The 14,037-nt window shown below is 31.3% G+C and overlaps 3 protein-coding genes across 3 annotated transcripts; all 3 read right to left on the minus strand.

Annotated features, from left to right (window-relative positions):
* Positions 1-5,175: 5,175 nt before the first annotated feature.
* On the minus strand, positions 5,176-6,727 carry LOC108691294. Its single transcript, XM_018198966.1, has 2 exons — positions 6,011-6,727; positions 5,176-5,667 (listed from the first exon to the last, which is right to left on the minus strand). The coding sequence occupies exons 1-2, from the start codon at positions 6,576-6,578 to the stop codon at positions 5,423-5,425; spliced, it is 813 nt and encodes a 270-aa protein (XP_018054455.1). The 5' UTR covers positions 6,579-6,727; the 3' UTR covers positions 5,176-5,422.
* A 2,101-nt stretch (positions 6,728-8,828) lies between these two features.
* On the minus strand, positions 8,829-10,049 carry LOC108691295. Its single transcript, XM_018198967.1, has 2 exons — positions 9,770-10,049; positions 8,829-9,381 (listed from the first exon to the last, which is right to left on the minus strand). Exons 1-2 carry the CDS (start codon positions 9,965-9,967, stop codon positions 8,836-8,838), a joined length of 744 nt encoding a protein of 247 aa, XP_018054456.1. The 5' UTR covers positions 9,968-10,049; the 3' UTR covers positions 8,829-8,835.
* Positions 10,050-12,124: 2,075 nt separating this feature from the next.
* LOC108691311 lies at positions 12,125-13,232 on the minus strand. Its single transcript, XM_018198985.1, has 3 exons — positions 13,111-13,232; positions 12,591-12,952; positions 12,125-12,405 (listed from the first exon to the last, which is right to left on the minus strand). The coding sequence occupies exons 1-3, from the start codon at positions 13,212-13,214 to the stop codon at positions 12,125-12,127; spliced, it is 747 nt and encodes a 248-aa protein (XP_018054474.1). The 5' UTR covers positions 13,215-13,232.
* Between the last annotated feature and the right edge of the window lie 805 nt (positions 13,233-14,037).

Here is a 14,037-nt window from a genome sequence, read left to right on the forward strand (position 1 = left end):
GACATTCGTCCTACCTTATGCTTTCTTTCAAGAATTCGTTATCGATGGTATTAGATCTAGTCGGCAAAATATTGGCCGTGAAACGACCAAATTTGCTATATCTAATATCTAATAGAATAGAAAAACATTCGACAGTGTTTCTCTTGAGAAAAATTTGCAATGGCGGATGCATGAAATGTCACGTCGTCTCGGTATTAAATGTCGTCCTGTACTACGTAATGCAGTACGCAATAGTATTATCTTTAGAAACGGTTATAATAGAAGTACATGTATCTCCAACATTTCTCTTTATATACATATAAAAAGTGCTTTGAAATATTGAGAAACTTTAACAGCTGATATAATATGTTGCATTTTGTGATAAGTTATCTTAAAAAAAATTTTAATCAATTCAAGAATTTCAAAGAAATAAAAGATTTGGAAAGTATTGCGTCAAGAATAATATAATAATAATTAAAGAAACTCGAATTATTTAATAATAAAATGAAATATTTATGCAAAAGAATATTGTAAGCAATTTACTATTATACATAAAAACTTTTAAAACGTATTCATTCTTGAACAAAAGCCTCTTTAAATTTTTCTTTATTAATAAAATGAAATTCAAGATTTAATATTATCAAGGTTTTATATGATTATTCTTTGAAAGCAGATGAAACATACATATATTCATTGTAAAGTAAAAATAGAAATTATACCTGGAAAAAGCTGGTAACAAGAGAAATAGAAAATATCTTCGATCGATGTGATTCACATGTTATTTCGAAGGTCACATAGATGTAATTGTTCCGGTATGCCTAGCTTAGGACATCTTCGCGAAAGAGTCACATTAAAAGGAGCCTGTTAAGAAAAATTCGCCTCGGCATACATATCAAATGTCACATCATGCACGATTAAATGTCGCCGTATTATACAAAGTAATGATATTATTCAAACTAGCCATATAATTATGGTAATTGTACAACAAGGTTCGCAGTACGCAGCGGATAAATGTGAGATTTACATGCTTTATTAAAATTCAATTGGTCACGTTCGTTGTGTGGACATACTTATACGAAAACATTATTTAATGAGCTGAACGATATATACGAAATTGCACAATTTATCAGTAAAGTCGAAGTGCATAACCACTGCATAATGAGTTTGCCGAGTGTCGAGACGTCGAGTATCAATTTCACATTATATAATGGAGAAGAAGAAAAATAGGAAGCAAGAAAGAGACAAACAGGCAGAAGTGTGTCTCGTATCCACACAAACTTTCTTATTCCGCCCCATAGCCTCGCTTCCGGTTGTGTAACAGGCGCCTACGCCACACGTTGCATCCACCGCGTGTATGCATCATTCTCTTCTTCTCCGTTTTCTCTTTCTCTCTTGTTGTCCTTTCCGCATGCACTCGTGAGCACCCTTGTTGCACGTTATGTGTACCTCCACAAAAGATCGCCAGTTTCATACGAGCTTTTTTAATAGAACTCGTATAAAAAGGAAGGCAGAGGGTAAGGCATGAGGAAGAGAGAAGACTCGTGCAGCTTGTCGATAGTTCGACAAACGCTGATAGTTTTTTAGTTGCCGACCGACTGTCCATATATCAGAAATAGGGAATACGAATGCAGGAAGTAACGTATCCTGTGCGACCGATAGCTCAAGGGCCCTCGTGCGCTCGTCTAGATCAATTTACCCACCTGCGTAATGTATGTCCCTTCCTGATATATCTCTATACGATACGTCATGTCAAGGAGATTGGGAGACTTTAATTATACTATATCTGCTGCGCGAGTAACGATGCATCCCTCATTGAAGTGAATGTTATCGTTAAGTATTCTCGCTGGAGGTCTTCTTCGTGAGAAGAATGATCGTATATAAATTGTAAGTCATCCGCGAAACTGGATCGCATATTTTATTTGTCCTAACGATGTAAGCAAAACTTAAGAAATCGAAATAACTGTTCCTTATCGACGAATGATTGTTCTTTGTGAAATTATTTAATACGATTCCACATCGTTGTTCACAGTACATAATTCAGATTGTAAATGAGTCGGATACAAAACGAAGGAAGAAGGAGCGTGGTTTTGGTCGACCGTGAGAATGTGGTCGCGCAAAAGAATCTGAAAACCGCTCCTTTCGGGGAGTTTCGGAAGATATTAAGGGTGATCATAGGAGGAATATTTTTCGGGAAGGGTTACGAAAAGCGTTTCTATTCTTTTAAGAAACACATTTATCATACGTTTTTGACAAGAGAAACAAGATTGATGAATCTGATTTGATTTTTATGTTATGGGAAGATATAAGAAATCTAATTTAAAAAAAGAAAAGATTAAATGATATGAATTATTTATTTTCGAAATTTATTTAAAAATAAAACACATTTATTTCTTTTATATATATAAATAAAACACACACTACAAATTTATTTTTTTTTATGAAAATTATTTTTATCATTACTTTATTTCATTTAAATAAATTATATGTTTGCACAAAAGTATAAAAACAACGAATCTAGGCAAATTTTCGTATACGTAATTAATAAAAAATAATTTGTTTAGAATATATTTAATTTTTATGCAAATATATTATAAAATACTAATACAATAAGTTATATTAGATAATACTATAATATATGCAACCTTTCATATTCGTGTAAATACTTGAGTTTTTAGTTTAGTGAAATATAGCATTTTTTGTCAGTAAAATTTCCCAACGCGGTGAGAAAGAACTTATAATGTTTTACAACGCGGAAATGCAATAGAAATCGAAGGTATATTTGAAAGAAATTTGCAATCTAATAGCACCAATCATTACGCGTAAAACTTGATCACGACGTAAACGATTCTTTCTATGTAATCGCTACATATGCGTCATATGCGGGTACCCGGAAACTCTCTGCTCAACACTGTAGATTATTAAAATAATACACGTACTTTTTCAGTAACATTGTTAGCGTAATGGAAGGTTTCACAATCGCGCACGATCTTGAGGATGCGATAAACACGCTTTCTAAAGAATATGTGCCCTACTCGGCACAGGATATTGGCGTATGCGGAGGCAAATTGCTTACGTAAAAAGGGATCATATATAAAGTAGACGCATCCTGCTGTTGATCCTGCAGATCACTTTATCTCAAGCGATTTTCAAGCGACGAAGAGAAATCGCGCTTTCGATGAATCAAGCTGATGCGACTCCTCTTCGCTTTCACTGATTGCTTTTACTTATTTCAAATATGATAGCGATGACATGGCGAAACGCGTTGGGCGGTCTTTCTTGGAGAGAGAATCAGTAAGAAGAAAAAGGATCTGTCTTCTGCAGGATTAGCCTAAAAAAAAACTTAAAGCAAGTTGCTCCAAAAACCCTACAACCTAAGAAAGACTTTTTCTTGTGCTTCTAAGACATTTTAAGCTTTTTCTGACTGAGGATATTGGAAATCCTTTTGGTATTATCCTAATTTTACCTGATAGCTTACCTTGGAATGCATCAACTGTTAATGTATGCCTTTCGGTCAATGTGGTTTTTTTTGGTAATGAAGAAAAGTGAAAGTGAAAATATTGCTTTAACGAAAAGGGGGATGCTTAAACTGCGTATTATTGAGAGCAAACAGTTCAAAGGAAAATTATTGGGCGGCAGGAACGAAAGAATTGAGATCCGGACAAATAGGAAATCAAGTTTATGATTTCTTTATTGTTAGAATATATACATAAAAATATATTATAAGCTTTTAATATTATAAGTAACAAATTATGCATAATTTAATTATGTGTAATACAATAGATTGTAACAAAAATTAAAGTTAAAATTTAATAGTCAATATGTACTATTTTGAATATTTCAATTATTCTATCTTATTATTTATAATATTCTGAAAGAACACAATTTATAATCTTGTTATATTTATTGATAGAATAAAATAATTTCTTTGATTCTATTAATATCAGAATGAAGATTATTTTGAATAAAAATCAATTATTTGAAATCATCTTCATAATATTTGAATATAAATAAGTTAATTATGATCATATGTTTGTAATTTAATATTTATAACATAACACTAATGTGTACTCAATGAAACTTTAGAGTAATTTTTTACGAAGAATTACAACTATTCATAATAAATTATAATGGTCGATAAAGAAGGTTGTATGATCCATGGATCATCTTGGAACATTCCAATGGTTCCTTGCGCCATCTTAAATTGTTCTCTTTACTTGGCTATGATACTGTAACGGTATTACCAACTGAAGAATCTACAGTTTCCAAAATCGTAAATGTTTTCTTAAATAAAATATATATTTTTGTTGATAATAACATTAATATCGTTATATATATTATTTTTAATTATTTAAGTATATTAATTTAAATTCCATTCTTGATAATATTGTAATTATATTATTTAAAGGATTAGTGACAGACTTTACATACATCATAGTACGTAACAATCATCTTACAGGAGCTTGATGGATCTGATGAGAAATTAAATTTCTCAAATATATATTCTACTGAAATAATTAATTTTTTTTTAATTTATTCATATCAAAAGAAATTTAATTTATTCCCTTAAGAAAAAGTGTTTCAGTATACTGATTACTATCCAATAACTAATGATATTTCAATAATTGATGAAATGTCATCACTTATTAAGTATTTAATCAATTTTTCCTAAGGAAACACTTTTTCTTAAGAATTTATTTGATGTATTTATTTGAGAATATTACAGAAATTGTATAGGAATAAAATAAGAAAAAAAAATGTATACGAAATATCAATTTATTATAGTACAAGAAATGCTTTTATTAACAAATGCAAAGATAATAATAAATAATTATGTTACACGAAAAATAAATAATCAATGTCCACCGAAAAAATAATCTTATATCGCTTAAATGTATTTGGCAACTTATCTGTATATTGACAATATCTTTTTTCTATATATCTTTTATTTATATATTGTCAATATTATTCACGTACTTTTATATTTTGATATTCATTGTTGATTATTTTTTGGTGTTACACTTAAAGAAAAAAGTGAACGGCTTTGTCGATGTTCCGAATAATTCTTTAAAAAAATTTAAATTGATTCTAATTGCGACATTCTGAATATCAGGCAATATTCGAATATTACGGAACTCTTAAACTTAATCAAAAATTTAATTAGCGCAACTAATTTCTCGATAAGTTAACAAATCCGCTCAATGTAACTTTTGTTGAATCGACAAAACGATTCTATAATTATAGTCGGCATGGAGCCGACAGTCTTTGAATGTGGCGCTCTCGTTAACGAAATTGACATCGCAATGTCATCGATCGTCAGCGAGCTACTTGATTATTTGGTGTTTCTTTGGTCGTAACTTATTGCTGACGTACGATCGGGAATGCGTTCACAAGGGCAATATCGGATGATTGATCAATGCGTCATTAGAGAGACTTTAGGACGAGTTCAGTTGTAATTCGTTGAGCTGCTTGAAGATGAGGACGATGAAGAGGATCCTGCTGAGCTGTATGAATTGGAGCTGCCTGGCGAGTAATAACTATAAGCAAGGTTTTGGGCCTCCATACCATTGGTTGGCGTCCAAACACGGGAATAAGGACCGTTACCATCCCATGTATTGACGGGATCGTAGCTCGACGTCGTCGAGAGCATAGATGGAGCACCATAAGTCGATGCCGGTTCCATAGTCATTCCTACGATTGAAATTTCACTTTTCACGCATTCTATGAAAATTACACGCAAGTGTAAAATCTTTTTGCTGTAATTATTCTTCAAAATTTAATACAAATCTTCATACAATATCTTTTTTACATTTTAATAAATATTGGAACGTTTAATAAATTATAAAATAATATTTTTATACAAAAAAAAGTGAAATTATTTTATATAATTACTTATGAATTAAGAAAAATGAAATTATTTAAAAAATAGCGATATATAGTTACCTGTAATTCTCATAATAAATACAGAAAGTTACTCTTTATGTTAAATATTAGAATACTACAATATTAAGTATTTATACATATGTATACATACCCATCGGCATCATCATGCCGCCTTTCTTGAAGAATTGTATAGCAACAAATCCAATCACAATAAGAATGGCAAGCTTTGACAGGACAAGAGCTTTTAGAGCTTTTATTCCAATAATAGCGACAAAAATAGGCATTAGAGCCTTTAACTTCAATTTTAACAGCAGCAAGAACGGTAACAGAAGCTTCTTTTTCAAAAGTCCTCGAGCTTGACTTGTATCTACGTCATTGTTCTTAAATTCAATGTCAAGATCAGCCAGGCTTCTACTAGGTCTGTATTTCAAACTTGCATCGACAAAAGGTAAATCAACTCCGTAATCGAAACTCTTGAGATATTTGAAGGTCCTAGCGATGATCGCCTCATCAACGGTTTCGAGTGATCTCGCTTCCGTAATAGTTCCCAATTTGTTATCGAGATGAGTCAAAATTTGATGCTTCAAACAAGACGTCCAGGATTCCATCTTTATACATTCGTTCAAGGAATTTAACAAAAAGTCCTGATTAGCCGCGCAAGATCCAATCAACAGAATGATCGCGGCTACTGATGCTGTCAGTCGCATGTTGATATCCATTTTCTTTCTTTGGCACGTTTTATAAAAAATTATTTGAGTTATCCGTGTTTTCTTCCTTCCCGTCTCGTGTGGATTCCACTCGTTGTTTTCGCGATACCGCGTGTCAATAAAAGCAATTGATCATCCACCTGTGCAAGTGAACGATCATCGGCAATCGAACTGCGACTGACGGAGGAGTGGCCCGTCCCTTTTATTTAATTTGTCCCCCTTGAATCTATGTTATTCGGTCGCGCATGTCGGGAATCTACGATTGAAGGGAAATTATTCAAATTTCACTGGCATAGAGCGTACCTCCAATTCCTCCCCTCAAACTTCCCTCACGCTCATTCACTCGTGCGTGTACATGTATCGATTGTTGTGCGTCGCGTACGTTGTACATGATGGCATGCAACGCATACGGGAAACGGAACTTACGTTTCGCGTCTCTTCACCTTCGCGAATTTTCTTATTTGATTCGTCGTAAAGTGCCAGTTGCGTTTCGCGGCCCATATGTCTTCTACACATAATTATGATTTAACAGAATGAGTAACTGTAGGGACTCTCTTAAAAATCTCAAGCCAAGAGTATATATGCGCTACACAGATGCGATACTACTATTCTAGCGTTACGATGCAACACATTGTTTTACAATAATTACAATGATTTATGCACTGCTTATGATGCCGTACACTTGCTTCATGCATATGACATGAATTGCAATAGTATTCGTTGAGAGAAAGCAGCATACGTATAATTAAATTTTATTATGATGCTAAGAGAGATAAAATTTTCGTCATAAAAAATTAGAAATTGTATATATTATATCAGTATATATTATATCAGTTACATTATTTTCATTCTTTATAAAATATTGATAATAAATTTTTGTTCTAAATATTGATTTTTAAAGTTACTTTTATTTTCGAAACTAATTTGATGTTGTTTATGTACAATATATTTGTTTTCTCCATGAAATTATTAAAATATACTTTAATTATTTTGTTTTCATATTTATTTCTACTTTTAAATTAAAAATAAAATAATAGTAAAAAAGAGATTTATTATTGATATGTGTGTGTGTGTGTGTGTGTGTGTGTGTGTGTGTGTGTGTGCGCGCGCGCGCGCGTGCGCGCGTGTGTGTGTGTGCGTGCGTGCGTGCGTGCGCGCGCGTGTGTGTGTGTATTTGCTAAGTATGTCGAGATTTATTAATTAAGTTATAGTAAATAAAAATAGTTGTATAATTATCACATCATATACAGTAATAACATAATTAATATATAGGTACAAGTTGAAATTTTAACTCACTTATTTTTATTTATTTTAATTTATTCAATCTCCTATTCTTCAAAATATCTTAAAATACAATATATCAATCATCTAGAGAGGTGGATGTAATGTAAACATTCATGAGAATAGCTAAATATAATACACATATAAATTGATATATACTTTACATGCAGATATAATGTACATACATTTTATTTTCATAAAAATTGCAGGTCACGTAATATGTTAAAACAGTGAAATGACTTTTTTAAAGTGATTTCTCCAATCAACTTTCGTAAGAAACGAAAGTGATCACTGATCACATTCGCATATATGCATGCATGATTATATAGAACTTCTTTAAATCTTAATTAAAACCTTACAAGATTTTATTAAATGATTGATTAAAAATGTAAACATTTTATTAAATATAAAAAAGAAATATAATTAAAGCATAGTATTAAATCAGTCATGAAAACACAATAGACGAAATGATTATCTAACTTTTTCTTATCAGTCATTAAAAATAAAAAATTAATTTAAAATAAATTACTTATATATTTTTACGCATAGAAGAAATGAACATTCTTAAAACGAGATGTTTTGAACCTTTTTCAAAACTTTAAAGATGTTTAAATGTTTTAATAAATAAATAATGAACAAATAATTAATCTCTAAATTTAAATCAATTTCCTTTTTTTAATGTAAATTTAATTTAATATAAGTTGTAGTATAAGTTTAATTGTAGTATTTCTAGTTTTATTATGTACATATAATTTTGTAACGAAAAAAGATGTGTTGATTTAATATTATAATAAATTTAAGAAAACATTAATCTGACTAATCTTTTTTTTTTTTAATAAATTTTAGCATCGAATGGTAAAAAAAGCGACATTGGAGAAGTAGGTTTTCAAATAAGCATAGAAATGATTTGCAATAATAATTTATTAAATAGACAGTAAAAATAGGAAGCTAAGTATTTTACAAAAGCATCTACAGGTCGATAGTGACATTAAGATTGTGCATGAGCGGAGTATGCAAGATTGTGCGCAAGTTGCGACGTCGAGAGTTGATCCTGATCTTGGAAAGATCTGTATTGAGTTTGATATTCCCATCCGTGAGCAATAGGTGCAGCGTGAGTATCGGCGGCAATTTTTTTGCAAAGTTGGAAGATGGCCATGCCGACAGAAACAATGAAACTGAAGAAAGAGAGCTGCAGAGCGTTCCAGGCCTTCAAACCAAGCACACCTATGGCCAGAGGGATCAGAGTCATCGCCTTCAGCAAGACGAACACGAGTATAGGGACGATGACTTTCTTTAGCTTGGATCTACGAGCCTCATCGACAGCATGGCCCTGGCCGAACTTGACGTTGAAAATGAGTTGATCGTCTTCGATGTTGCGCGAGCTCACCTTCACGGTGGAGTCTAGTGGCAGTTTAAAGGTCACGTCGTGAGAGGCCAAGTAAGATTGTACAGTATCGAGGAAAGAACTTTCGCTACGAGCAGACGTTGTTTCAATGGGGTACGAGTTATGTGTAACTTCTACTGTTTCGGATATCTGCAAAAATAGAAAGTAAAAAAGTTATGTTAACGTTATGTATAAGTTATTTACGGAACTTCTATATCACTTTTCTGATATTCTGATATTTCTGATATTCTATATCACTTTTTACAAAGTGACAATTTTATTATATTAACAATTTTATTATATTTTATTATAATAACATATTTTATTTTCACAAAGTGAAAAAAAATAAAAAATAAAAAATTTTAATAAAAAATAAAAAATAAAAAAATTAAAATTAGTAACTGTATCATACACACACACACACACACACACACACACACACACACACATTCACTCACTCACTCACTCACTCACTCATTCACTCATTCACACTATTTGAATAATATGTATTATATTAAAGAGAGTTACCGATACTTACCTTGAAGTTATCCTTGCTGAAGATTTGATCGAGCAGATTAAATACCTTGAACTTCATGCAAGCGATCTCGTCATTTTTCTGCGAACACTCAGATCTAGATTGATCTACCATCTCATCCATGGCACTTTTCCAATTTTCATTCTTAGTTGGTTGTGCAGCAGCCAACGCTAGTAGGCTGCATAAGATGAAGATCTTCATGGCGTTGACAGAGAGTATATCCGTTCGTGAAGATTCCTGAAGAAAATTTGTACACTTGTTCGTGGATAATGAATAAGGACGATCGTAGCACGACGACTGATGCCAATGAGTTGGGCAGTACGGTATTTATACGAAGGCCTATCGTCAAATCGTACAATGCACGTTGAAGAATCGCGTAGCACGCTCCCGAACACTCCCCCACTTCCATCCGGGCGTGGATTTTCTTTTCGTTCAGTATGGTCTTCGATTATTGAGGCCTCGCTACAGATCATGCTACGACTACCTAATGAGGGAGGATAGACGGAGCAAACGTGAGATCGCGCGACACGCGGCACGCGACGCCGAATCGGGATAGTGCCCCCGATAGGTTATATGTTTCGCTCATGAAACGCGATGGAATCTATGATATTAATGAGCAGAGTTTGCTTTACGAATCAATAATGAACAATATCGGAAGACTTACTTATGATGATAGTCGTTCATGGAATATTTTTGAAGCATGGCTTGAAATTAAATTTTTTATAACGCAGCTAGATTTTATCAAATTTAATTCAGGTGAGAGGCGGATTTAAAAAGTTATTAGAAACGATAGGAGGATAGGATGACAACTTTTAAAGATTTTTATGACATTATATAAAGTTTTATCATTGGATAAAATTGAAATTTTTATTTATATAATATAAATTACAGTACATAATAATTTTTTTGAAAATAAGTATAGAGATATAAAAACTGATGTAATAATATGTAATCAGATTATTTAATTTAATCTTTATTATTGTAACAACAACATTTTGTACTAAATAATTATGACTTTCAATTTTACTTACATAATTTATTAAATCCTTCGGTTCTTTAATAATTTGCTTGATCTTTAAATTTGTGCAAAATGTTAGCAATAATTCTAATGATCTGAATGCAAAACGGCATATAAGAATTTGATATGATTAATTATTATAAGTAATATTTAAGTTACAGATAAAAATTAATTTTGAATAAGTTAGATGAAAGGGAAGATTAAAGAAAAATGAATGAGTGAAAAGTGTTTATTCTTCTAATTATTTTTAATTATTTAGTCCTTTTAGTCATTCTTCTTTGTAGCAAATAATCGGAAGTCATGTATACATAGTAAGAATCTTTTATCCTTGACACCAAGTTGTTGTAACATTGGCATTGAGTCAATCATTCATTCATGCCACGATTATGCTTTCCACATCAACGCTACAAACGTTAAAATTCCCTCCTGTCTCTTCATGTTCTCTTCACGTCTCTTTATGTCGTTAACCTGATATCTAGACATTACTAATTTCACTCTGTCAGACCTAATTAAATTATAGCTCCTAAATCTAAAGGAAAATAGTTTGTTCGGGATACATCAGCAATGCGCATTGCGTGTGAGTTTCACGCGCGCAATACGCATAAGATACCATTGAAGACTTTTCCCTCTTCCTGCCCGACTTCTTTTTTGTAACAATGAAATGACAACTGGAACTTTTGGGTCAAGTTTGCATAAACATTCAGGTCATCTATCCGATGAAATATCGATTAATATCTTTTGTATTTTGTATAAATAAAACAAATAGATAATCTATTTGTTTTGTTCTCAAAACTTTCTGTTTACTGGAAACAAATCAAGTTTGCGTATGCCAACAAACATTTCATACATATACTGCTTGTATAACACATACATACACTGCTTGTAATAATCCTTGTATTACTATATATATTTAATTTTCTAGAGAAATAATATTTTTAAATATTTAAGGATTGAAAGCAATTTGATGATACAGATTATATAAATCAACAATCTGTATAAAATTAAAACAAATTTTTGTTTAAAACAATTCTATCTTAATATTTTTTAATGTATTTACGCATTTCACATACTATGCTAATTTATTCTATACATATGCAATCTATTTTTTATTTATTTGTTTATTATTTTTTTATAAGTTATTTTTTATTGTTAAAACAATAGCGTTCTTATATCTAAAGAAAATGATAGTTTATATATGTATTAAAACAGAATAGGTGAGGCTAAAGCAATAAAATTTATTTAATGAATTCATGTAAAAATTTTTATTTTACATAAATAATACAGATGGAATACTAACAATAAATAAATATTAAATAAATCTACACATGATAAAATGACTTTTATTTCCTATAGGCTCTATAAGGTCCGTGAGCCGCATTGTCCCAATGAGGGGGATGTTCTATAGGTGGATGTCCATAATGAACAACTTCGTAAGCAATTTTTGGTTTAGTCAACTTGAAAAGTATCATCGCTCCGCTGAGAACCATTGATAGAAGACCCAAGGTCAGTGCTTTCCATGTTTTCAAGGCGATGAGGGCAAGAGCAAGAGGTACTAAAGCAGTGGCTTTGAACTTGAGACCAAGTAAGAATGGTATCATTACTTTCTTGACGAAACCACGACCTGCAAGTAGAAATAAAATCTGCTTAAAACGTCCTTCAAGAAATCATGAAATTGTATTATTAAAAATTATGATATATTTGTTGTTATTTTTCGTTGCCATTAGTTTATACTATAGAAATGCAGATTTTAAAGTACAGAATATAAGATAATGTCAACCGGAATTTATGCTATTTGTATTAAGTTACCTTGTTCACTAGAAGAATCACTAAGAGGAATCGTGAGACTTTTTGGCATGCTGTCAACTAAAGATCTGGGGACAATGCTGGATCCCATAATCGCTTCTGGTAGTTTAGCTTCAAGCTGATGGCTTGACAAGTATGCATCCAATTTCTCAAGCATCATTGTCCGGAGGAGTTTTCTCTTGGATGGATCTGCGGCATCGTATTGTGAAGGAAAATAATCTTCCGCCTTATGCTCTGGCACATCACGAGATTTAACTATTGCTAAATCCTCCGTAATTGCTAATTTGTCTTGTTTCATGGCATTGTTGACGTAAGCTAACACTTTTGGTTTAACGCAAGATAACATAGATTCGCTATCTGTACATCTGAAATATTTCAAATTCGTATTTTGTATAATAATTTTGCATCATATAATTATAAAGTATTACTTTTTAATCTGGACATTTTTATTTGATTTAATACATATTATTTTTTATAATTATAGAATTATAAATATCGAAGAATTATGATAAGTGTAACTTACCTGTGATAAATGTCTTGCAAGACACCGAAGGTAGTTTCTGTTCGTTGTGCATTCGTGAGAATGGCCAGAAGGGCTACTGACGCAAAAGTGGTTAAGATCCTCATGGCGGTACCACCGATTCGCCAGACTAAACACCGAATGCCAGTACGGTCGATGTCAACCGGGTTTTATAGCTGATGGCAGTCGCATACGGTCGATGAATTTTGATCACGGACGTGTTGCTGGCTGGTTGAAAGAAAAGAAGAAAGCCTTATTATCTAGGGTGTCAGTATTTTCACGACTTTGAATGCCGTCATCTTTATAGAATGATTTCGATTTCGATATCTACACGAAATACTAGTTTCGTTTTTGGATTATGTCTGTCAATAAACTATATTAAAATGATATTTATTCAGAATACTTTTTAATAAGTTCATAATTTTTCTGGATATTTCTATAGTGTGATTTTTATTGCTCAACAAAATTTAATATTTTTTTCTGTTTTTACAATTATAATAAAAAATATAATTCTGTTAGATGTATTAGTCAAGTTACAAAACATTATAATTTTATGTGATTATATAATTTTGTGTGAATTATATGTGATATCGTAAAATTATAGTTTTTACTTTTTTCTTTTCTTAAATTTTAAATACTTTAATTTTAATGTAAATTTTAATAAGATTAAATGAGTAATTTATAAATACTTTAGTTTGAAGAGTATAATATTTAAATAATTGTATTTATATTTTATAAAATGTTAATGTTATCTGTTCAGATAGAATTATTTAATAGAGAAAAGAACAAAAGAAGAGAAATAATTTTACAATATTATGTTATGTATTTAGAATGATATTACATTTTTTATATTATTTTTATATTTATTCAATTTAACGTTTTTTTTAAATGCCTCTGTCAATCAGGAAATAGAATAATAATATAATAATA

This window comes from Atta colombica, unplaced genomic scaffold, assembly GCF_001594045.1.
Source record: "Atta colombica isolate Treedump-2 unplaced genomic scaffold, Acol1.0 scaffold45, whole genome shotgun sequence".
In the NCBI taxonomy this organism is placed as follows: Eukaryota; Metazoa; Arthropoda; class Insecta; order Hymenoptera; family Formicidae; genus Atta; species Atta colombica.

Coding starts and splice junctions, on each gene's coding strand:
- LOC108691294 (XM_018198966.1), bottom strand. CDS start 6,578: ATGGATATCAACATGCGACTGACAGCATCAGTAGCCGCGATCATTCTG. Junction 5,668..6,010: donor CGGCATGATGATGCCGATGG/GTATGTATACAT, acceptor TTTCAATCGTAG/GAATGACTATGGAACCGGCA.
- LOC108691311 (XM_018198985.1), bottom strand. CDS start 13,214: ATGAGGATCTTAACCACTTTTGCGTCAGTAGCCCTTCTGGCCATTCTC. Junction 12,953..13,110: donor TTGCAAGACATTTATCACAG/GTAAGTTACACT, acceptor GAAATATTTCAG/ATGTACAGATAGCGAATCTA. Junction 12,406..12,590: donor TGATTCTTCTAGTGAACAAG/GTAACTTAATAC, acceptor TTCTACTTGCAG/GTCGTGGTTTCGTCAAGAAA.
- LOC108691295 (XM_018198967.1), bottom strand. CDS start 9,967: ATGAAGATCTTCATCTTATGCAGCCTACTAGCGTTGGCTGCTGCACAA. Junction 9,382..9,769: donor TCAGCAAGGATAACTTCAAG/GTAAGTATCGGT, acceptor CTATTTTTGCAG/ATATCCGAAACAGTAGAAGT.